Here is a 25,445-nt window from a genome sequence, read left to right on the forward strand (position 1 = left end):
TTGGATGATAGATTCACATGCGATCAACACCACTTGTCATCTGTCTTGAAAAACAACATGGCTAAAAAAGGTATGTGCATTTAATACACTTCTTTCTATCTAATCTTGTATTCTGTTTAAAAATAGCATAAATAAATACTGGTTTGATGATAGTATCGCTCAACCTACCATGACACAGTTTGACAGCACCAGGTGCACACTCTCACGAGCGCTACCAGCTTAGCTTATGACAAGCTAAACGTGCACACTCTCGTTATGGCCGAACAACTGTCCAGTTTCTGGGTATTCTATGTTAGTACGCGCCTGTGGCCGACGTGCTTGATGAATTCCTGCGCAAAAAGTAGTTCCCAGATAATTGTGATATATTCCTGTGAGATAATGAGTATATCTCATCTAAATCAATTCTAAAATTTACCAGTAATAAAATTAGAAAGATAACTGAAGTTTTAAGAGTGGCCATAATAAATATTTAAGAAATTTAAAGTTTATGAGCAAATTCACCTGCTCAAGCACATTGTAAACATTGACACGATGGAGTTTGATGCGGAAGAACGCCACCAGCTTGAGAGCGGCAGAGTGCTAGTGGCGCTCGTGAGTGTTTGCGCCTCTAGCTTAGCTTGCGCTCGTGAGAGTGTGGCGAAAGTAGTCCGGCGAGTTCAAGCTGTGGGCGCGAGCGATCCCACAATTCCTGTCGGTCCAATGAGAACGGCACTCTGAGCAGGGTGCACCAGGTGCTCTGTTTGCGCCGCCTTTCAGTATCGAGCCTATCACAATAAAGCATATGTACACGAGCGTAGGAAGGGCCAATGAAATCTCTCGGTGTGTGAACAAAGGTGGACCGACCCGTAGACGCAACTGGAATCGTCGCTGTTCGCTGCAGTTAGTGAATCATGTTGTTGGAGCAAATTACATTGCGATTACGAGCTAGTAAATAGTTGTCAGGTGGTAAATGTTCTACTGGTTTAGAATATTTTTAATTTTGTCACCGATTCGTGGGGACCAGGCGGAGTTTTACGGGCGCTCTGTGTTTTCAAAGCCTAAAACAGTCGGTGTCAGGACGACTGTTTTTGTTGATGGCATCCGCGCGGAGCTGAAGCGGCGTTCACTGTCAAGATAAGAGTGGGACAATCAAACACCTTAAGATTACCACCTTTTTCCCCTGTATATTACATTGGATTACCAGTCAGACAATCAGTGAGGATGGGGCTTTTTGTGCGATGTATTGGGCTACTATCTATTGTCATTTTGACAGCCGGGTTAGCTCATTCTCAGCACGGACTGACGGGTTCAATCAGGAATTTAAATATGGAGAAGAGACTTGCTGACCTCCACGTGGGGTCTGGAGTGCTGGCTGCATCACCCAGGCACAAGATAAACCGAAGAAGCGTCCAACAAGGCTGCAAAGATCATCAAGGATTTAACACCAAGTTAGAAGGCAACACCCACAGTGTAAGTTACAAACAGAGGTCCTGTTACACTTCAGGTGTAATCCACAGAGTCCGATATGAGAACAGTCAGTTTTTTTCCCGCACACAGGAACTCAGCAAAGACCTAATTTGTTTAATCTGTCAGACACAGCAGACATTCTGTGTGGTGTTTTATTTATTCAACCTCTGGCCCTTTCACTTTTACATTCGGGCAGCTGTGTAGTTCTTTTGATTATACTCTGACCTATACATTGGTTGATTGATATTATTGGCTGACATCAGCCTTTCATGAACATATCAGTGTCAACATTATTTTTTCAGATGTGAAAACTTTTACTTTACAAATAAACAATCTACAGTGGAGCTTTGGCTGCTGGAAAGGGTGTCATTACATATTTTGCCCAGCAGAGGGGCATTATTTACAATGTTATTAAGCATGGCTGACACCCCGTCACCCTTGGTCACATAGGAACAAGAAACAAAGCCAAAGTGACCAGCTGGCATTCATTTTTAGGGCCCTGTGTCCCACTGGCGTTTAGGAGGATTTGCGCATGAAATGAGGAGACAAAAGCTGAGCGTCCGCAGCAAAGGTGGGCGGAAATGACAAATGTCCCGGGGTGGATCAGCGAATACATGAGGAAGAAAAGCGGCTATAACGGAACAGAAGCGAAGGCGACCGCGGAGGCGCCCACATGAGGGGCACAGCGGCCGTTAGGCACTTGCTTCATCCGTGCCCACTCTGTCTGCATTAGAGGATGACATTTTTCGGGAATTCCCGTGGGTCACGTGATTCCTGCGGGATGGGAGTCAAAATTTTATCAATCCCGTGATTGGGATGGGACGGGAATAAAAATGAACGGGAGCGGGAATGCCAAAAATAGATGATGATTTTCATCTATTTAATGCCGCGTTCACACCGGGCGCGATCAGACGCTACAAATTTGCGGGGGTCGCGTGGCGACGGACGCGCCTCCACCCGGCGTGTCGCTCTGCTTTTGCTGTGAAAATTCACCCTGGTGCGTCATCAAATAGGAGGAGCTTCCATTTCGCTCGCCAGCTCCGGTTGTCAGTCAAGTTAACATGACGGACCTTGATCACATGGAGCGAGTTGTTGTGAAAAGCTCCCAATACAGAGAGTATCATTATTTGCTGCAGGAGCTGAGTCTGGATGACGGCTGCTTTCAGTGGTCCTTCCGCCTCTGCAGGACCCAGTTTGAGGACCAACTGTCCCGTTCACGCGCGCACATGTAAACAATTAAAAAAAAAAAAAGAAAAGAAACTCCGCTGCTTGCTGCAGCCTGCTCTTCCACCAAAAAACTCTGTCATAATTGTGTTTAGAAACCAGTCACCATTTGTTTTATTATACATCTGCGTAGTTAATAAGTAAAATAATCTCCATGAACGATTCGCTTGCGCGCGCACGTAACATAAAAAGAAAAAGAAACACCGTTCCTGCTGCTGCTCGCTCCAAAAACTCTGTCATAATTGTGAAATAAAGGACAAAAGAGACAAGTCCTGCTCACAGGCTGCTACCAGATACAGGACATGTTCACATCTTCAGTCAAACTCCAGACATCTCCACGTCACTACATATTCAGTCCCTGATTGATCATCACGGCGCGAAACATACGGGAGTGGGACTGATTTTGAGTGGGAGCGAGATGGGATTGGGAGTCATCTTTACAGGAGTGGGACGGGATGGGATTTTTTTTTTTTTACTCCAGTCCAGGATTGGGACAGGATGGGATTTTTTTTTCTGGGAGCAGGATGGGACGGGAGTGAAAATCCACTCCCGTGTCATGCTCTAGTCTGCATGCTCGACATACCATTTGCGACCGTGATGTGGCCGTGCTGGGCACGCGTCATATATGTTTTGCACACTGTCCCCGTCCGTCGCCAAGCCGCGTCAACCCGTCGGTTGCGGATATCAGCGGATGACGGGATATGCGGCGCGTTGGTTATGTATGTCCTGCGTATGTCTTCAGTATGTGTTCAGGCAGTGATGCGGATCTCATCCGGAGCAGGATTTTTGAGCCGCTTAAAAATCCTGGCTGCGGACATGCGTGCCTCTGCGGATGATCACGGACGTGTTCGGATGGCGGCCGATTCATACAGGAATGTTACACGGTTGTTGCGGTTGTTTGGCAGATGTGGGCCACTTTTGTGCGCATACCATCCGCAAATCCTCCTAAACGCCAGTGTGACAGGGCCCTTAGTGAGAGTGGGCGTTTCACATCGACAAGTGGTTGCTTTAGCCTTTTCACAGATAACACCATCTTCTTAGCACAAAGCATTGTGGGCTTGTTTGGGAGCAGCAGCTAAGATGCTAACTACGCTACTATAGAGGGTTTTCAATCACGTGACCGATTTGCTGCAGGACAGGTGCCGTCTCCATTCTGGATTACAAGGAGGCTGGCGCGTGATAGAAAAATGGAGAGAATGTACGGTTATTACGATGCTTTAAATCTTCGAGATAAAGCTGTTTATCGTGATAGATGTGTAGCAGTTGGTTTAGTGGATTCATATCTTATACCAGATAGTGAATTTAGTGTTGATGTAACGAACTGGCCGACAGTGTCACACTGCGATATTGTGAACTAGGAAGCTGCCGACCAGGTCAGCCTCGCCGGCCTCCTGTAGAGCATCACAGCGGAGCTCTTTTAAGAGTCGTCTTGAAGTCAGTAAAGGTGAATGGTACATTATCAGAGGTCAGAAGCTGCAACACTGGTGTTCCACAGGGCTCTGTGGCATCGCCTGTACTTTTTGCACTTTATAGTAATGATTGCGAAAGTACACATGAAAACAATTACATTTTGAAATATGCAGATGACATGGCCATAGTGAGCCTTTTGCATAAGGACATACCACAGTGAAATACAGCAGTTCACTCAGTGGTGTGAGAGGAACTGTCTGCTGCTAAACACCAAGGAGACTCAGGAAATGGTGCTGGATCCAAGAAACATCTGCCAGCATGACCCTGTCACAATAAAGAGCACCACCATCCAGCAAGTGTCTACCTACAAGTACCTGGGGATCCAGGTGGACAGCGCCCTCTGTTGGAAGTCTCATGTGGACTTTCTGTGCTCCCGCTTGCAGCAGAGGCTTTATTTTTTAAGAAGGCTGAGGCTGTATGGGGTGAGCACAAGCATTTTGTTTTTTTACCGAGCCATGGTTGAGAGTCTGGTCAGGTACGGGCTCATAGCCTGGTTTGGGAATATAACAGCTCAGTCAAAAAACAAGTTAGCAAACATTCACAAGACAGCAATGAAAATTATTGGACTCAAATAATATCCCACAATTCAACACATTTATGAAGAAGCAGTGATGAGGCGGGCCAAGATCATCTCCACCGACCCAGATCACCTGCTGTTCCCTGAATATGTGTTGCTGCTGTCAGGGAGGAGACTGAGAGTGCCTCAGTGCAGGAACAACAGGCTGAAACTCTCCTTTGTACCATCTTCTATCAAACTCTTAAACACAAAAGCACATTAGCACTTGCCTAAAAACTGTTTGTTTTTTTTTGTTTGTTTTTGTTTTTTTGTTTTTTTTAATGTTGTGTTTGTGTTATTGTGTTTGTCTTTGTCAATGTCTTTTAATGCAACTTTGTAGTACTTTGCCCAAGACACATTGCCTCTTGGGGACAATAAAGTTTATTCAATCAATCAAGTCCTGAGCGATTTCTCTCACCAGGCGCTGGAAGGGCAGCTTGCGGATCAGCAGCTCGGTGCTCGAGGACCACAGTGTAAATAAGCATCCGTATTGGAAGCGTTCTTGTGTTATCCTCGGCAGTATTTTTATGTATTCTTATATAATTTTATGGCTGAATAAAATAAAATTCTGGTAGCAGTGGATTTCTGTTAGTGGCGGATCTCTCTCAGCGCCACGGTGCCGTGAGGCTTCTTCATACCGACGTTGAAGCTTCTGCAATTGTTCGCCAAATGCACGTAGCGTAACACAGCGGCCACCATGTGGTAATCCAGAATGGCCACGGGACACAAAATGACGTGACGGATACGTCACATGAAAACCCTCTATACTTAGTTCTAGCATCTTTGGGCGACAGCAGTGCAAGATTGAGAGCAGTAAACAAGTGCTAATTTCAAGTAACTTCTGTTTTTTGTTGTGTATAGTAAAATATTTTTTTTAGTGTGCCATGAAACTACACAGAATGAAGGACTTCCCATCATGCAATTATTCTCTCACTTTGGTCTTTATCATAGACTGTCTGTCTTTGTTTTCTGTGTAACACACAACCCCAATTCCAATGAAGTTGGGACATTGTGTAAAATGTAAATAAAAACAGAATACAGTGTTTTGCAAATCTTCAACCTATAGAGGGTTTTCATGTGACGTATCGGTCACGTAATTTTGTGTCCCGCGGCCATTCTGGATTATGACACGGTGGCCGCTGTGATACGCTATGTGCATTTGGCGAACAATTGCAGAAGCCTCAACGTCGATGTGAAGAAGCCTCATGGCACTGTGGCGCTGAGAGAGATCCGCCGCTACCAGAAATCCACTGTTTTATTATAATATTATTATATATTATTTTATTTGGCAATAAAATTATATAAGAATACATAAAAATACCGCTGAGGATAACATAAGAACGCTTCCAATATGGATGCTTATTTACACTGTGGTCCTTGAGCACTGAGCTGCTGATCCGCAAGCTGCCCTTCCAGCTCCTGGTGAGAGAAATCGCTCAGGACTTCAAGACGACCTCCGCTTTCAGAGCTCCACTGTGATGCTCTGCAGGAGGCCGGCGAGGCTGACCTGGTTGACAGCTTCCTAGTTCACAATATCGCAGTGTGACACTGTCGGCCAGTTTGTTACATCAACACTTAATTCACTATCTGGTATAAGATACGGATCCACTGAACCAACTGCTACACATCTATCATGATAAATAGCTTTATCTCGAGGATTTAAAGCATCATAATAACTGTACATTCTCTACATATTTCTATCACGCGCCAGCCTCGTTGTAATCCAGAATGGAGACGGCACCTGTCCTGCAGCAAATCGGTCACGTGATTGAAAACCCTCTATATTCAACTGAATACACTACAAAGACAAGATATTTAATGTTCAAACTGATAAACTTTATTGTTTTTGTACAAATATTTCTCATTTTGAAATGGATGCCTGCAACACATTTCAAAAAAGCTGGGACAGTGGTATGTTTACCACTGTGTTACATCACCTTTTCCTTCTAACAACACTCAATAAGCTTTAGGAACTGAGGACGCTAATTGTTGAAGCTTTGTAGGTGGAATTCTTTACCATTCTTGCTTGATGTTCGACTGCACTTGTTCAACAGTCTGGGGTCTCCGTTGTCATATTTTGGGCTTCATAATGCGCCACACATTTTCAGTGGGTGATGTGTCTGGACTGCAGGCAGGCCAGTCTAGTAGCCACACTCTTTTTCTATGAAGCCACGCTGTTGTATTCATTATTATCAGGTTGTCCTAAAAGTTCCCTGAAAAGCCTTCAGTTAATTCAAAATGCTGCAGCTAGAGTACTAACGGGGACTAGAAGGAGAGAGCATATCTCACCCATATTGGCCTCTCTTCATTGGCTTCCTGTTAATTCTAGAATAGAATTTAAAATTCTTCTTACTTATAAGGTTTTGAATAATCAGGTCCCATCTTATCTTAGGGACCTCATAGTACCATATCACCCCAGTAGAGCGCTTCGCTCTCAAACTGCAGGCTTACTTGTAGTTTCTAGGGTTTGTAAGAGTAGAATGGGAGGCAGAGCCTTCAGCTTTCAGGCTCCTCTCCTGTGGAACCAGCTCCCAATTCAGATCAGGGAGACAGACACCCGCTCTGCTTTTAAGATTAGGCTTAAAACTTTCCTTTTTGCTAAAGCTTATAGTTAGGGGCTGGATCAGGTGACCCTGAACCATCCCTTAGTTATGCTGCTATAGACTTAGACTGCTGGGGGGTTCCCATGATGCACTGTTTCTTTCTCTTTTTGCTCTGTATGCACCACTCTGCATTTAATCATTAGTGATTGATCTCTGCTCCCCTCCACAGCATGTCTTTTTCCTGGTTCTCTCCCTCAGCCCCAACCAGTCCCAGCAGAAGACTGCCCCTCCCTGAGTCTGGTTCTGCTGGAGGTTTCTTCCTGTTAAAAGGGAGTTTTTCCTTTCCACTGTTGCCAAGTGCTTGCTCACAGGGGGTCGTTTGACCGTTGGGGTTTTTCCGTAATTATTGTATGGCCTTGCCTTACAATATAAGGCGCCTTGGGGCAACTGTTTGTTGTGATTTGGCGCTATATAAATAAAATTGATTGATTGATTGATTGTAACACGTGCAGAATGTGGCTTGGCATTGTCTTGCTGAAATAAGCAGGGGCGTCCCTGAAAAAGACGTTGCTTGGTTGGCAGCATGTGTTGCTCCAAAACCTGGATGTATCTTTCAGCATTGATGGTGCCATCACAGATGTGTAAGTTGCCCATGCCATGGGCACTAACACACCCCCATACCATCACAGAAGCTGGGTTTTGAACTTAGCGCTGGTAACAATCTGGATGGTCTGTTTCCTCTTTTGTCCAGAGGACACTATGTCCATGATTTCCAAAAACAATTTGAAATGTGGGCTCATCAGACCACAGCACACTTTTCCACTTTGCATCTGTCCATTTCAAATGAGCTCGGGCACAGAGAAGGCGGCAGCGTTTCTGGTTGTTGATGTATGGCTTTCACTTTGCATGGTAGAGTTTTAACTTGCATTTGTAGATGTTGCAATGAACTGTGTTAACTGACAATGATTTTCTGAACTGTTCCTGAGCCCACGCAGTAAGATCCTTTACACAATGATGTCTGTTTTTAATGCAGTGCCACCTGAGGGATCGAAGGTCACGGGCAATCAGTGTTGGTTTTCGTCCTTGACGCTTACATATAGAAAGTTCTCCAGATTCTCTGAATTTTCTGATTATATTATGGACTGTAGATGATGGAATCCCTAAATTCCTTGCAATTGAATGTTGAGAAACATTGTTTTTAATCTGTTGGAATATTCTTTCATGCAGTTGTTCACAAAGTGGTGATCTTGGCCCCATCTTTGCTTGTGAACAGCTGAGACTTTTGGGGATGCTCCTTTATACCCAATCATAAGTGTCCACAGTTCCCAAACACTTACTGAATGTTGTTAGAAGGAAAGGTGATGTAACACAGTGGTAAACATACCACTGTCCCAGCTTTTTTGAAACATATTGCAGGCATCCATTTCAAAATGAGCAAATATTTGCACAAAGACAATAAAGTTTATCAGTTGCTCAGGGGGGTTGGTTGGTAAGGTTAAACCTTACCCGTGTGAAGTGCCTTGAGGCGTTGTGATTTGGTGCTATATAAATAATATCATTTAAACTGAACTGATACACTGAACAAAAATATAAATGCTACACTTTTGTTTTTGCTCCCATTTTTATGAGCTGAATTCAAAGATCGAAAACATTTTCTCTATACACAAAAGACCTATTTCTCTCAAATATTGTTGAGAAATCTGTCTAAATCTGTGTTACTAAGCACTTCTTTGTCGAGATAATCCATCCCACCTCACAGATGTGGCATATCAAGATGCTAATTAGACAGCATAATTATTGCACAGGTGTGCCTTAGGCTGGCCACAATAAAAGGCCAATCTGAAATGTTCAGTTTTATCGCACAGCATAATGCCACAGATGTTGCAAGTTTGGAGGGAGCGTGTAATTGGCATGCTGACTACAGGAATGTGCACCACAGCTGTTGCCCGTGAATTGAATGTTCATTTTTTTTCTACCATAAGCAGTCTGTAAAGGTGTTTCAGAGAATTTGGCAGTACATCAAACTGGCCTCACAACTGCAGGCCATGTGTAACCACACCAGTCCAGGACCTCCACATCCAGCATGTTTACCTCCAAGATCATCTGGGACCAGCCACCCGGGACAAGCTGCTGCAACATTCTGTTTGCAGAAACAAAGAATTCTGCACAAGCTGTCAGAAACTGTCTCAGGAAAGTTCATCTGCATGCTCATTGTCCTCACCAGGGTCTTGACCTGACAGTAGTTCTGTCGTCATAACCCACTTGAGTGGGCAAATGCTCACATTCGGTGGCGTCTGGCTGCTGATCAACTTTCTGCAAAGGAGATGTGTTGCACTGTGTGAGGCAAATGGTGGTCACATCAGATACTGACTGGTTTTCTGACCTCCCCAGACCCCCCAATGAAGGAAAACTGCACATTTCAGGGTGACCTTTTATTGTGGCCGGCCTAAGGTACACCTGTGCAATAATCATGCTGTTTAATCAACATCTTGATATGCCACACCTGTGAGGTGGGATGGATTATCTGGGCAAAGGAGAAGTGCACACTAACACAGGTTTAGACAGATTTGTGAACAATATTTGAGAGAAATACGTCTTTTGTGTATAGAGAAAATGTTTTAGATCTTCGAGTTCAGCTCATGAAAAATGGGAACAAAACAAAAGTGTTGCATTTATATTTTTCAGTGTATTTGTTAATAAATAATAAACAAATACATGTAGTAATAATAATTGCACAGACACAGAAGTTATGATTTAAAATGTTCTTTTCAGTAAAGTCAGTATATACAAACATTAAAAAAATAACATGCATGAATTTCCTTTTGAAGACATAATTTTCTCTGTACCTCATTCTAATAGACACCAGCTTTCACTCTAAAAATGAAAAAGAAATATAGTTATTAAATATAAAGTCAATATATAAATTCTAAGCAACAAGAAATAAACAGTAAAAATATAATTATGTTATGTAGAGCAGCTAAACTGGACTGAGGATATCATCAAGCAATGGAAAGAATACTTTGAGGATTTCCTCAATGCTACCAACATGCCCTCCATTGAGGAGGCAGGAATGGAAGACTGGTGGATCTGGTGCCATCACCCTAGCGGAAGTCACTGAAATAGTCAACAAACTCATCAGTGGCAAGTCACTGATTGTGGACGGGATTCATCCTGAGATGCTGATGTCTTTGGATGTTGTGGGCTGTCATGGCTGGCACATTTATACAGTTTTACATGGAAGTCAGGGACAGTACCCCTGGATTGGCAAACTAGGTGGTGGACCCCATCTTTAAAAAGGGGACTGGAGAGTGTATTACAATTATAGAGGAATCACACTTCTCACTTCAGCTGACATAACATGTGAATTTCTCCTCTGTGAGATCAATAAAGCTCATCTTATCTTCTCAGCCTCCCTGGGAAAGCCTATGCTAGGGTACTGGAGGGCAGACTTGGATCATTAGTCGAACCTCAGATTCAGCAGGTTTCTGTCCTGGTCGTGGAACAGTGGGTGGACTCAGTCCTTTGCCATCACAGAGATATTAGAAGGGTCTTTAGAGTATGACCACCCAGTCTACATGTGTTTTGTGGACTTGGAAAAGGCATAAGACCGGGTCCCTCTGGGGGGTGCTGGAGGAGTACGGGATACCGGAACCACTGCAATGTGCAATCCATTCTCTATATGACCAGAGTAAGAGCTGTGTCTACATTTTTGGCATTACATCAGACCTGTTGGTGTTTGACTCCACCAGGACTGCACCTTGTCACCAATCCTGTTTGTGATGTTCATGGCTGGGATATCAAGGAGCAGTTGGGAACCGGACGGTGTCCAGTTTGTCGACCTCAGCGTTGCATCTCTGCTTTTTGCGGATGGTGTGATTCGGTTGGCTTTATCAAGCAGGGACCTCCGATGTGCACTGAGCAGGTTTGAGGCCGAGTGTGAGTCGACTGGGATGAAAATCAGCACCTCCAAATCTGAGGACCATGGTCCTCTGTCAGAAAAGGGTGAATTATCCCCTCTGGGTCAGGGATGAGTTGTTGCCCCAAGTGAGGAGTTTCACTATATCAGGGTGTTGTTCACTGCCACAGGGATTTTATGGACATTATTATTATTATTATTATTATTATTACATAGTGGAAAAAGGTTCATTAGGTAAAGGGTGTTCCTGTAACGTCCAGAAATGGCCATCTTATGTATAACAGTGCAAATTCGATCTCGTCTTGACAAAGGTGGAGTCGTTGGAGCTGTGTTCTTAGACTTAAGTAAAGCCTTCGACACAGTTAACCAGTGGTGGGCACAGTTCCGATAATCCAATAACAGATAATTATCGAAGATAATGTTTTCATTATCGGATTATCTTTTTAGATAACTTTAAAAACCATTATCGGACTAATTATCTTCCGATACATTTTTGTCCGATAACTTTTAGAGCGATAACATAGTAAACAAAGATCAACAGTGACAAACACTTTTAAAATTTAAAATCAGTTGAGCACCTACCTGTTAAAAGTTTCTTAACAGATGCATAGTTCTACCCTCTGTAAACAGAAGAGAGCTGCTTCCAGAAGAAACCACTCTATCCTCTGCAGGCAAAAAAGAACTGGTCTCACAAAAAAAAAAAAAATTCTTTAACACCATACTGTTACGCTGGCATATCACCCAAGTCATCCAGATGCATACATTTTAACTACGGTTCAAATTTTAACAAAACTAATTTTGGACAAGTTATTTAAAATTACTGTCATGTCTGATGTTTTATAAAGTGAAAATATCAGATATATGTTTTAGTTTTAAAGTAATGTGCTAATTTTAAGGTTTTAGTGAGCACATGCTGTGCCCAGCAGTGCATTATGGGTAGGGTAGTCTAATCTCAGTATGTTCACGACAGGACAAATGCATTTCAGACACTCTGTTCAGGCTCCACGGACAGCAGCATTAAACTCTAGTGCCTAAAACTCTCGTGAATATATTCTCTGCATTTATAGACGTTATTGTATTTGCGTTTAAATTCCATGCATCTTAAATGTAGCAGACACGGATTATCTGGGATTTTGTTTGGCAAGTTTTCATGCCTCTACTGGCCCAGCAGTGTTCATGCAGTATTCGCCCTAAGTTACTAAGCGTCTGGGCCCAGTAGATGGCAGTGTTCTATTTATTTTGACCCACGGTATATTCATATGGTGTCAAATCAACTTTTTGGCTTTGCAAATGGCTTTTTTTTTTTTTTTACAAATTAAGTTAAAAAACAAAACAACAAAAAAAAAAATAACATACAAGGACAGCTCTGTGGTGTTGCACAGGCACGTGCAAGTGGTTGGACGCTTGTACCCCCTCAGCAGCAGGATACCTCATGATGGCCGCCAGAATATATCAACAGGTTTGATTTCATTCGACCATATACGCGATCAGAGGTGGTCGTGAGATGTTAACGCAGCTTGTTACTCCATGTACACTACACGATGCAGGACACGCGATTAACCTGAAACTCGGTCCAAAAAATTCTCGCAAGAATGAAAAAGCATCTGAAAAAGGGCCAAAACTTGCACAGTGTAAAGCCAACATTTATGTGTCAAGACTGAGTGCATATTTTACAAGATCATCAAACGTACGCACGACACTAATGAAACGTGCGCACATTCTCTCCACATGCAAAAGTTTTGCGATGACACTTCCAGGGCTCCGTAAAAATGCCTGTTTTTACAAATAAAAAATGGAATTATTTACAAAAGCACATTATCTGTAAACACCAACACACGACACACGTCACATTTACGTGTTGGTTTACATAATGAATGACTGAACCAATCAGTGTTTAGCAGAGGCACTTTTACCCAGAATCCTTTGTGATCGGTCTGTGTTTGTTACAGAACCTCAGAATTAGTGCATTATTCAACATTAAAAGATATATGTTATATTTTAACTTTGTACAAATGACAGAATTGACATTAATGGAGTTATTCTATCGTATTAATGTTATTTATAAATCAAAACCATAAGTCAGCATGACTTTATTTTACAAGACCTCCGCCTGACCAGAGCGTGTGATTGATAGAGAGTGGGCTTTATGGGCTGCTCTCAGGGGCCTTTGTGCTGGAAGCTGTGATGGAAGCTGTGATGGAAGCTGTGATGATGAAACTTTTATTTCTACTTTTTCACTGCAATCCCTAACATGGACTCTCATCGTTTGATTATTGGTGATTTTAATCAAGTATTAGACCCTACAATTGATAGATCCTCCCAAAAAGCACTTAACATATCAAAATCAGCCAAAGCTATCCAAAGATTTAAAAACACCTTCAAAATGATTGACCCATTCAGAACCTTAGCTCCAAACACAAGAAAATTTTCCTATTTTCTCCCCAGTACACCATTTGTTCTCTAGAATAGATTTCTTTCTGGTTGACTACTCCTTTCTAAACTAATATCAAACATTGTGATTATGAAGCAATTGTTATATCTGACCATAGTCCAGTATCATTCCATTTAGAGATAGGATACAGTCCACCAACTAAAAAATGGCGATTTAACAACACGCTCCTATCAATAAAAAAACAGTAGACAAATTGCAAAAGAAAATTAAACTATTTCTCCAAATAAATGATGAACCTGAGATTAAAAGATCCACCCTATGGGAAACATTAAAGGCGTACTTAAGAGGCCAAATTATTCAATGAATAGTCTGATAAACAACAGCATAGGGAATAGGAAACTAAACTAACCCAAGAAATTGTTGAAATTGATCAATCTATGCCACTTCCCCATCACCAGACTTGTTTAAGAAAAGACAATCAATACAGACAAACTCAACCTTTTATACACAAATGAAATGATGAACGACTGACACAACTAAGACACAAACAATATGAATACGGAGAAAAAACAGGCAAACTTTTAGCTCAGCAAATTAAAGAAGTAGCAATGTCCAGGCTAATTCCAGAAATTAGAACAGATACAGGACAAATAACAAAAGATCCAGACATAATAAATACTATATTCAAGAATTCTATTCTAAATTGTATTCCTCAGAATCCCAAAATGATGTAAAATTAATAGAAAACTTCTTCTCAAATCTTCAAATACCCACTATAAGCCTAGAAAATAGAAAAAATTAGACCGACCCATATCGAAAGAGGAGGTAAAACAAGCCATCCTGATATGCAAAATGGTAAATGCCCTGGCCCCGATGGTTACAGTACTGAATTTACAAAACATTTTCAGGTCAGATTACCCCTCTGCTGTTATGTGTCGACGCGGGTTGAGGAGCGGACCTGCGTCAGACGGAACCCAGCGCTAAAAATAACCAGAAAGCGGTTCCAATAACAAAACAATGTATTTATTACACCCACTGGTGCATAATAAAGTGCAAGAACTGAAAAAGCGTCCCTCTGGTGGAGTGAAGGCTGGCACGCTCTCCAGCGCCCAAAAGGATCGAAGCCCGGCGCTCCTGGACCCACTACCACCGCCAACACCCCCCAGGTGGACACGACAAACCGACCCCCTGCGAAGCACAGAAGAGGTGAGTAAGTCAGCAGTTACAACTAATATCCTTCAAAAGACACACACTATCAGCAACACATGCAGGTCTGAATTTTAAGCTTTATGCAAATGAGCAGCTTCTCACAACAGGTGGAGGACCGCTTGTCCGCATGCCACAGCAGTGAGAAGCAAGCTGCACAATCCTCATCACAATTCAAGTATACTGCGTAACAAAATACCAAGTTACTATCAACAATTAGTCAAACACTTAATCACCTTTGATGTGTGCTGACAGCATGTGTCCCTCACCCTTCCTTGCTTCACGGGCTCGATGTGTCAAACCCAGGCGCGGGTCCTCAGCGTCTCACAAATGAACATCACAAGGTCGAGTTCCCGGCAGTTCTGCTTGAATCACACATGACTTAAATGCAGAACGCCATCCAATTATCTGCTTCAGCTGAAAGTCTTTAAGGTTGCATGTGAGCACCATTCACAGGTGCTGCACATGATGTTGATGAGGGTGAAGGATTCTTCAGCCAGCACCTTCTCCACAGACAATCAGTTCTCATGCCACCTGGAGAGCAAAGAAAAGAAAAGAACACCAAAATATCCAGCCACACCCCCAACACACAACATCTGCTTTTAGATGTTTATAATGAAGCACTAACAACAGGTTCTCTACCTCCATCACTATATGAGGCATGTATTTCCCTGATTCACAAAAATAACAAAGACCCACTTAATCCAGGTTCATATAGACCCATAAGTCTATTAAATGTGGATAATAAAATATTGGCCAAAATATTGGCCCTCCGTTTAGAATCAGTCCTACCTACAATTGTGTCACCTGACCAAACAGGGTTTATCAAAGACAGGCAGTTATTTTTTAATACCAGACGACTATTCAATATTATTTACACTCAAAACCCAAACAATAAAGAATTAGAAATACTACTTTCACTGGATGCAGAGAAAGCCTTTGACAGGGTTGAGTGGGATTTCCTGTTCTCGGCCCTGTCAAGGTTTGGATTCGGCCCCAATTACATTGCTTTGGTAAAATTATTGTATGCTCACCCAAGAGCTACTGTACGCACCAACAATAAAGACTCAAGTTCCTTCTCTCTCCACCGTTCCACACGCCAAGGATGTCCCTTATCTCCCCTCTTATTCGCTTTGGCCATAGAACCACTAGCTATTTCATTACGCTCCACAAAAGAATACAAAGGGATTACTCGAGGAAACTCAGAACACAAAGTATCTTGTATGCAGATGACTTACTGTTGTATATTTCAGATCCATCTCTATCTTTGCCCAAGATAATGACCATACTAAAAATTTTGGAGATGTCAGGATACAAATAAATTTATCAAAAAGCATATTGTTCCCATCAGTATTGAGGCAAAAAGACAAGTTAATACATTTACTGCTTATCCTTTTGCTGTCTCCAGCTGTTTTAAATACCTTGGCATAAATATCACACAAGAAATTTCTGGTCTCTTCAGTAAAAACTTTATGACCCTATACCAGCAAACTAAAAAACAGATTGAGAAATGGTCCAACCTGCCCATATCTATTGCGGGCCGAATTAATATAATCAGAATGAACATTCTGCCAAAATACTTATTTTTATTTCAATGTACCCCAATTCTGATAAGTAAAATTTATTTCACAATGTTAGATTCTTTATTTACCTCCTTCATTTGGAACAAAAAGACCCCGAGAATTAAAAAATCATTTTTACAAAGACCAAAATCAATGGGAGGGATGGATCACCCAGTCTTCGTCTTTATTACTGGTCTTGCAATATTCGATGTATATCATTTTGGAATGGAAATCACAAATCTGATTGGGAACGGATGGAAAATCAAGCTTTCTCCCCTAATGCATTAAAATCACTACTATTTCACACCTCTGATCTCTCCAGCTTTAAATGTCATAGCCCAGTAGTGTCACACTCATTGGAAATTTGGACACAAATTAGAAAACATTTTCAGTGGAACCAATGCTCAATTCTAACACCATTAATTGATAACCATGCACACAAACTTCTCACAGGCAAAATGTTTCAATCATGGGACCGCAAAGGAGTGCACTCCATTAAAGATCTTTTTACTGATAATATTTTCTCAACATTTGACCAGCTAAAGCATAAATTTAACATTGATAATAGAGACTTTTTTAAATATCTGCAGATTCGTAGCTTCACAAAGACAAATTTTCCCTCCTTTCCCAATCAACCTGTTGGGAAAGTGTAGTGACATGGACCCACAACAGGGGGCGCAAATGAACGGACAATGAAAATGCCAAAAAGGGTAACAATTTAATGTTGTGAAAATGTGCACAACGGAATACAGATACAACTTTAGGTAACAGTCAATTGAACAACAGGTGACGTGTGGGCAGGCTCGAGGATAGGAGATGCCTGTCCAGAGAAGAGCCGGGCCCCACACAATTTCCACTGCCAACGGAGACCCGCAACACACCGGAGCCGCCAAGTCCTGAGTTCCCAGGTGGCCACTGCCTCCAGCTGCCGGATCACGTACTGCTGGCAGGAAGCACAAACAATTTATGTGGGTGTGTGAAACACCCAGTAAACAGTCACAAGCACAGTTCCTTCTGGTGGAAAAACCTCCACCTCCTGAACTCAGTTACTCAGAGTACATGCAGATCCTTATGTAACACATCGAGTTTGGATAGAGGAGCGGGAACGCCGACTCCTCCCTACGTCCACAAACTCAGCAACCAGCTGTGTGTATACCAAAAGGATATAACTGCAAACACTCAGATGCAAGAACGTTATAACTACGATCTCAGATGCAAATGTTGTGAAGGTGTAGTAACACGGACCCACAACAGGGGGCGTAAATGAACGGACGATAGATGAGCCAAAAGACAACAATTTAATGTTGTGAATGTGCACAACGGAATACAGACAATAGCAGATTTGGAATCAAGTCAAATATACAAAGGTGACGTGTGGGCAGGCTCGAGGACAGAACACGTCTGTCCAGAGAAGAGCCGGGTCCCACACGATTTCCACTGCCCACGGATCTGGAGCACACTGGAGCCGCCAAGTCCTGAGTTCCCAGGTGGCCACCGTCTCCAGCTGTCAGATCTGGTACTTGCTGGCAGGAAGCAGAACAGTTTATGGTGGGTGTGTGCACACCCAGCAAACAGTCCTTAGTTTCAAACGGAGGGAAAACCTCCACCTCCAATCCAGAAACACCGGCACGTGCAGTATCAGTGAGTTACTTAGCGAAGTTTGGCGTGGGTGAGCGAGACGTCAAGCCCTCCACGAACCACCAAACCCAGCCTCCAGCTGCAAGCACTCACAGAAACAACTGCAAACAATACAGAAGCAAAAAACCGTATGTGAAAGACTCAAAAACGGCTGAGCAGTTTACCTGAGTGTAGAACGATATCTCGGCAGGGAGGTGGAGTTGCTGCCCGGCTTTTATGAAGATGGTGATGAGGTGGTGATGAGTGACAGCTGGTCAGGTGGTGATGAGGGACAGCTGTCATTCCTGGCTGCTCCCGTGAGGCAGCTGCGCCTCTCATCGTGCCTGAAGCCCGCACTTCAGGCAGGGCCGCCCTCTGGTGGTGGGCAGCAGTACCTCCTCTTCAGTGGCCCACACAACAGGACCCCCCCAACAGACGCCTCCTGGCGCCCGACCAGGCTTGTCCGGGTGGCAGGTGTAGAAGTCGGCAAGGAGGGCTGGGTCCAGGATGAAGCTCCTCTTCACCCAGGAGCATTCTTTGGGTCCATACCCCTCCCAGTCCACCAAATACTGGAACCGCCAGCCCTTTCGACGGATCCAGGAGCCTGCGAACCGTCCAAGCAGGCCCCCATCGATGATCCGGGCAGGAGGCGGCGCCGGTCCGGTGGTGCAGAGGGGTGAGGTGTGGTGTGGCTTGATACGTGAAACATGAAAAACGGGTGGATCCGCAGTGAAGGTACAGCTCCCAGCTTCACTGCGGCCGGGCTGAGGATCTTGAATGGTCCAATGTATCGGTCCTTCAACTTAGGGGAGTCCACTTGGGGGGGGATGTCCGTTGTTGAAAGCCACACCTCCTGCCGGGCTGGTATGCAGGGGCCGGGGAACGCCGGGCCTTCAACAGGGCAGAGCGGGCGGTGCGCCACAACCGACGGCATCTTCGTAGGTGGGCCTGGACCGAGGGGGCACCGACCTCTCCCTCCACCATTGGAAACAATGGGGGCTGGTACCCAAACACCCCTCAAATGGGGAGTGGCCGGTGCAGAGGGACACCTGGCTGTGTATGAGCATACTCGATCCAGGCCAGATGGTCACTCCAGGCCGCCGGGTGCGCGGAGGTCACAGCAGCGGATGGCCTGTTCAAGTTCCTGGTTTCGTCCCGCTCTGCCTGTCCATGTCGTCTGTGGATGATACCCGGAAGAGAGGCTCACGGTGGCCTCCAGTTCCCTGCAGAAACTCCTCCAGACGTGAGAGGAGAAACTGAGGACCACGATCCGAGACAATGTCAGTTGGTATCCCATGCAGACGTACAACGTGGTGGACCGGAGGGTCTGCGGTTCCTGGGCGTTGGGAGCTTCGGGAGGGTCACGAAGTGGGCCGCTGGGGAATCGGTCCACTACCGTGAGAATGGTCGTCATGCCCTGGGACGGCGGGACGCCCGTGACAAAGTCCAGGCCGATGTGCGACCAGGAGCGATGACGGCCACAGTGAAGCGGCTGGAGGAGTCCTCGAGTCTTCTTGTGGTCCGCCTTGCCCCCTGGCACAGGTGGTACAGGCCTGGAACGTATTCCTGGACGTCGGCCTCCATGGAACGCCCACCAGAAGCGCTGCCGGACCACTGCCACGGTTCTTCGCACCCCTGGGTGACAGGAGAGCTTTGAACCGTGACAGAAGTCCAGGACTGCAGTTCTGGACCCTGGTGGGACGTACAGTCGGTTCTTCGGGCCGGTCCCCGGGTCTGGGCTCTGTGCCAGGGCCTCCGGATGGTCTTCTCCACGGCCCAGGTGAGGGTGGCCACGATAGTGGACTTGGGGATGATTGGTTCCGGAGGATCTGACAGCTCTGTTTTTGACCTCCTCTTCATGTACCCGGGACAAGGCATCGGATCTCTGGTTCTGTGGTCCCGGGACGGTAGGTGATCTGGAAGTCAAACGCCCGAAGAACAGTGACCAGCGGGCTTGCCTGGGGTTCAGACGCTTGGCGTTCTGGATGTACTCCAGGTTCCGATGGTCCGTGAAAACCGTGAATGGCACCGCAGCTCCCTCCAACAGGTGTCTCCACTCCTCAAGAGCCTCCTTCACCGCAAGGAGTTCCCGATTGCCCCACGTCATAGGTCCCGTTCTGCCGGGATCAACCTGCGGGAAAAATAGGCACAAGGGTGGAGGACCTTATCGGACTCCCTGCTCTGGGACAGCATGGCTCCTATCCCTGAGTCAGAGGGCATCCACTTCAACGACGAACCTGGCGGCTAGGATCGAGCCTGCACCAGAACTGGGGCAGTCCGAGAACCGGCGTTTCAACTCCCTAAACGCGGGCTTCGCACCGATCCGACCAGGTGAAGGGGACTTTAGTGGAGGTTAGGGCTGTCAGGGGGCTAACTACCTGGCTGTAGCCCTTAAGGAACCTCCGGTAGAAATTTGCAAAGCCGAGGAACTGCTGCACTTTCCTACGGCTTGTGGTTTGGGGCCATTCTCTCACACTGCAACCTTGGCCGGATCAGGGGGCGATGGAGTTGGAGGAGATTATGAACCCCAGGAAGGACAAAGAAGTGCGGTGGAACTCGCACTTCTCACCCTTCACAAACAGCCGGTTCTCCACCAACCGCTGCAGGACCTGACGTACATGCTGCACGAGTCTCAGGATCCGGGGAGAAGATGAGAATATCGTCAAGGTATATAAAGATGAACCGATGCAGGAAGTCCAGCAAGACGTCATTAACCAAAGCTTGGAACGTCACGGGTTAGATCCCCACTCAGGATCGTAACTGGGATGCGTGCGGATTCACGGGGTTTCCCCGCGTGAGTGTTATGATCTACCCTTAGCCCAGTCTCTAAGGGCGAGTGTTGCTGTTTTGACCATTTGGGGCAGTTTTTCTGCGTGTGCTCGGTTGAGCTGCAATGAAAACACTTCCCACGGGCCAGCCTCCTTTGTCTCTGATCTGATTTCCTTTTGGCCCTGCTCGTTTCCCTAGCAACGTCAGCAGGGGGAGCTGGCATCACGTGAGTGCCCTGCTTTTGGAGCGTGGGGGAAGACGGCTCCCTTTCGGACCCTGAGGAAGAGGGACGGCTCATGCCTGACCACGGCGTTCGCTTGCTCCGTCGGCGTTCGGCTAATTTGGTTGTCTAACCGTATTACCAGGTCGATAAGCCCGTCTAATCCCGTGGCTCGTCCTTTGCCACCAGGTGCTCCTTAAGGACCAGAGATAGTCCGTTTACAAAGGGCGGCACGGTAGCGCAACAGCATTCCAGCCGGGGTCTCGCTGCCGCGATGCGGAAGTCGCTGCATACTCCGCCGCGCTCCGACACCCCTGTCTTATCGACAGCAGCACACTTGAAGCGTCCTCACCTCTATTAGGTTGACCGAACACCTGTCTGAACTTCCTTACAAACTCAATGTATGCTGATAGAAGCCGTGAGTTCTGTTCCCAGAGCGCATAGCCCAGGCGCATGCCTCTCCTCGAAGCAAATTTGTAACATAAGCCACCCGGCTGGCATCTGACGCGTACATGACGGGACGCTGTGCAAAGACGAGCGAACACTGCATCAGGAAGTCTGCGCACAGTCTCAACACAACCTCTGTACGGCTCTGGTGGGATTATGTATGCTATGGGGGGGGGGTTCGTTGAACGACCATTGGAATGTCTGTATTCGCCACCGGTCAGCAGGAGGAGGTGCTGCAGCTGCGCCCTGCGCGTGCGCTTCAACCTGAGCAGTGAGAGCCTCCATCCTCCGATTGAGTATCACATTTGCTCGGTTACTAATATCCAACCGAGCAGTGAAGGCGGTTAAGATCTGCTGCAGCTCACCTAACACGCCTCCTGCTGGCACCTATGCACCTTGCGTTTCCATTGGTGGTTCACTCGATGGTTGACGCCCCTCGGGATCCATGATGATGGCCGAGAAATCCTGTTGGGAAAGTGTAGTGACACGGACCCACAACAGGGGGCGGAAATGAATGGACAATGAAAATGCCAAAAAGGGTAACAATTTAATGTTGTGAAAATGTGCACAACGGAATACAGATACAACTTTAGGTAACAGTCAATTTAACAACAGGTGACGTGTGGGCAGGCTCGAGGATAGGAGACGCCTGTCCAGAGAAGAGCCGAAGAGCCAGAGAAGAGCCCCACACGATTTCCACTGCCAACGGAGACCTGCAACACACCGGAGCTGCCAAGTCCTGAGTCCCCAGGTGGCCACTGCCTCCAGCTGCCGGATCGGGTACTGCTGGCAGGAAGCACAAACAATTTATGTGGGTGTGTGAAACACCCAGTAAACAGTCACAAGCACAGTTCCTTCTGGTGGAAAAACCTCCACCTCCTGAACTCAGTTACTCAGAGTACATGCAGATCCTTATGTAACACTCGAGTTTTGGATAGAGGAGCGGGAACGCCAACTCCTCCCTACATCCACAAACTCAGCAACCAGCTATGTGTATACCAAAAGGATATAGCTGCAAACACTCAGATGCAAGAACGTTACAACTACAATCTCAGATGCAAAGACGTTACAACTGACAAGTTTAGCTGTAAATTGTGCGCGTGCGGCACTGATCAGCTGAGAGTTTACCTGTCGGGTAAGCTGATTTCTCGGCAGGGAGGTGGAGTCGCTGTCCGGCCTTTATAGGAGGATGATGATGATGATTGATGGGTGGTAGCTGTCACTGTCAGTGTTCCAGGGAGGCGGCTGCGCCCTCTGGTGCCTGAAGCCCGCCTTCAGGCAGGGCGCCCTCTGGTGTTGGGCCAGCAGTACCTCCTCTTCAGCGGCCCACACAACACAACCCTCCGAATATCCCTTGAATAATATACTTTTAAACAACCCACTAAAAAAGGGATCGATAACTAAGGTATACAACAACCTTTCACAGTTTGAATGTACAATATCACTTGATCACATAAAGGATGCTTGGAGCAAAGACTTGGGAATAAACATCACAGAAGACTAATGGACTGAAGCCCAGGAATGAGTTCACTCCTCCTCAGCTTGTGTGAGACATGGACTACTACAGTTCAAGATCCTTCATCGCTTACACTTGTCTAAACAAGAACTGACCAAGATGTTTCCAGGAGTAAATGCTGCCTGTGAACGTTGTGGGTTCTCTCCAGCTTCACTGTCACATATATTTTGGAACTGTCCTATCATCAACCCATATTGGACAAAAACTATTGACACTTTGTCTGAAATTTTCAAAAAGAAACTCCCTATTGATCCAATAATGTCATTATTTGGTGTTGTTCCTACCGGGATAAGCCTAAATAATTTTCAAACCAATGCGCTATGTTTTGTGCTACTTCTGGCAAGATGCTTAATTTTGCTTAATTGGAAAAATAAGAACCCTCCTACTCATCAAAACCTTTTAAGAGAAATTATGCAGTACTTGCAATTGGAAAAACTAAAATTCTCTCTGAGAAAAAAAGAACAGCTGTTTTACTCAATTTGGCAACCTTTTATTAACTACTATGAAAAAAGTTAAACACTATTTATAAATCAATTAATTAAACCCCTTGGATTTGGACAGCCCTCCTCCTAATGGTCCTCGCAAGCATTTCATTGTACTATATGTCACATATTTATACTTTCGCAGGTCTTTTTATTTTATTTTATTTTTATTTATTGGTTCTGTTATCTGTTCTTGTTTTATTTTTCTGTAATTGCATATATGTATATTGCATTGAGTACACTCATGCATATATGTACATCATGATGGCAATATGTTTTACCTACACCCCAGTGAAGTGTACCGCTGTTAAAATTCTGTTATATGGAAAAACTTCAATAAAAATAATTGGGGAAAAAAAAGATAACTTTTCAGGTATCTGATTATCTGTTATCAAAGTTAATTTTTTGGTTATCTGTGCCCACCACTGCAGTTAACCATACAGTTCTTATATCCAAACGCTCCAACTTTAATCTTTCAGCTAACACACTTGTGTGGATATCATCATACCTATCCAGTAGGAGGCAGTGTGTGAAAATTAAAGATGTATGTTCCAGCTACTTGAAGTGCACAATGGGTGTACCACAAGGATCTGTGTTAGGCCCATGACTATTTAGTCTTTACATTAATGACCTTCCACAGTTTTGTCATTACGTGGAGATGCAACTCTATGCTGATGACACTGTTTTATATACCCATGCACAGTCAGCTCAACAACAGCTGAAAAATTAACTAATGCTTTGGTTGGAGTGGCTGGGTGGTTAAAAGTATGTTCTTCTCCAAAACAAAACTGAATATCTCAGATGTAAAAGTCTGCATTTGGGGTGAAACAAATTGAGATTGTCACTGAATTCAAAAATCTTGGTGTGTTACTGGATCCAAATTTGAGCTATAATAAACATTTAAAAAATGACAAAAACTATTAAATATAACCTGGCTCTATTTAGACAAATTAGATCCTTTCTATCAACTGAGGCTGCCAAGATCTTTTTGCATGAATTAATTTTTCCCATATTTCCTATTGTATCACTTGCTGGTGCCAGGCTAGCCAGACAACAATTAGGCCCTTAGAATCCCTGTACAAACAGGCTCTGAAAATTTTTGACAAAAAGCCATTGAGGTATCACCACTGTAACGTATTACACAAGTACAATCTAACAACTTTTGAAAATTGTAGGATATTTTCAAATCTATGTGCTGTTTACAAAATCTTAAAAGGCTTGGCCTGTTTGTCGGTTACCGTGGCTTTGTAAGGTCCACTAGAATAGCTTCCATACATGACTGTGTCCTACCCTTTTGATACTCAGCATTTGGGCAGGCAGACTTTTCTTTGCAGCTGTCAGACGCTATTCCGAGACAACATAAAAAATTGTAATTCATTTGGTGATTTTAAAGTGAATATCAAAAAACATTTATAACTCTCACAACAATGCACCCACTACGATGTTAGTGCTCATCTTTCTTTTTTAAATTTTTTTTAAGACAAGTGTGTGGTTTGTGTGTGTGTGTGTGTGTGTGTGTGTGTGTGTGTGTGTGTGTGTGTGTGTGTGTGTGTGTGTGTGTGTGTGTGTGTGTGTGTGTGTGTGTGTGACTGGGTGTAGTGTGTGCTGTGCATGCTGCTACACCTTATGATTATGTAGTGTGTGTGCTTGTGAATGGCATTTTATGTACAATACATAGTGTTACTCTGTTTTTATCTGTTGAGTGATGTTTAATGCTCTTTGTGTTGTATTTATTTGTGATGTTTGATGTTTTTATATATGTTATATTTACTCGTGTCTAGGGACTACAGATGCAAATTAGCCTAAGGCTAACTCTGGTGCAATGCATCAAATGGTAACATTTATGTTTTAATTGCACATGGTCCCTTTTTAAATAAATTAAATTGAAATTGTAGCTCCGCAACTGTCTTGGTCATTGCTTTTTCAGTTCCAGTTGCATATGTACAAAGCGTGGTGGTTAATGCACTTAGTTTCATTGTGGAAGGTTCCTGGTTCAAGCCTCACCACTGCCACATTTCTCCATGTAATGTGGAGTTACATCAGGGTTACCGGTGTAAAACTTGCGCCACATCAACATGC

General features: G+C 44.6%; 1 protein-coding gene across 1 annotated transcript in view; it reads left to right on the top strand.

Moving 5' to 3' along the window:
- The first annotated feature begins 834 nt into the window (after positions 1-834).
- Positions 835-25,445, top strand: part of LOC117512248 (sortilin-like) — a 132,719-nt gene continuing 108,108 nt past the window's right edge. Inside the window, exon 1 of the mRNA XM_034172250.1 lies at positions 835-1,449. Within this exon, the coding sequence (XP_034028141.1) occupies positions 1,201-1,449 (249 nt within the window). The 5' untranslated portion in view covers positions 835-1,200. The remainder of the gene's footprint in view (positions 1,450-25,445) is intronic.

The sequence above is a fragment of the Thalassophryne amazonica genome, chromosome 6 (assembly GCF_902500255.1).
Source record: "Thalassophryne amazonica chromosome 6, fThaAma1.1, whole genome shotgun sequence".
Classification (NCBI taxonomy): Eukaryota; Metazoa; Chordata; class Actinopteri; order Batrachoidiformes; family Batrachoididae; genus Thalassophryne; species Thalassophryne amazonica.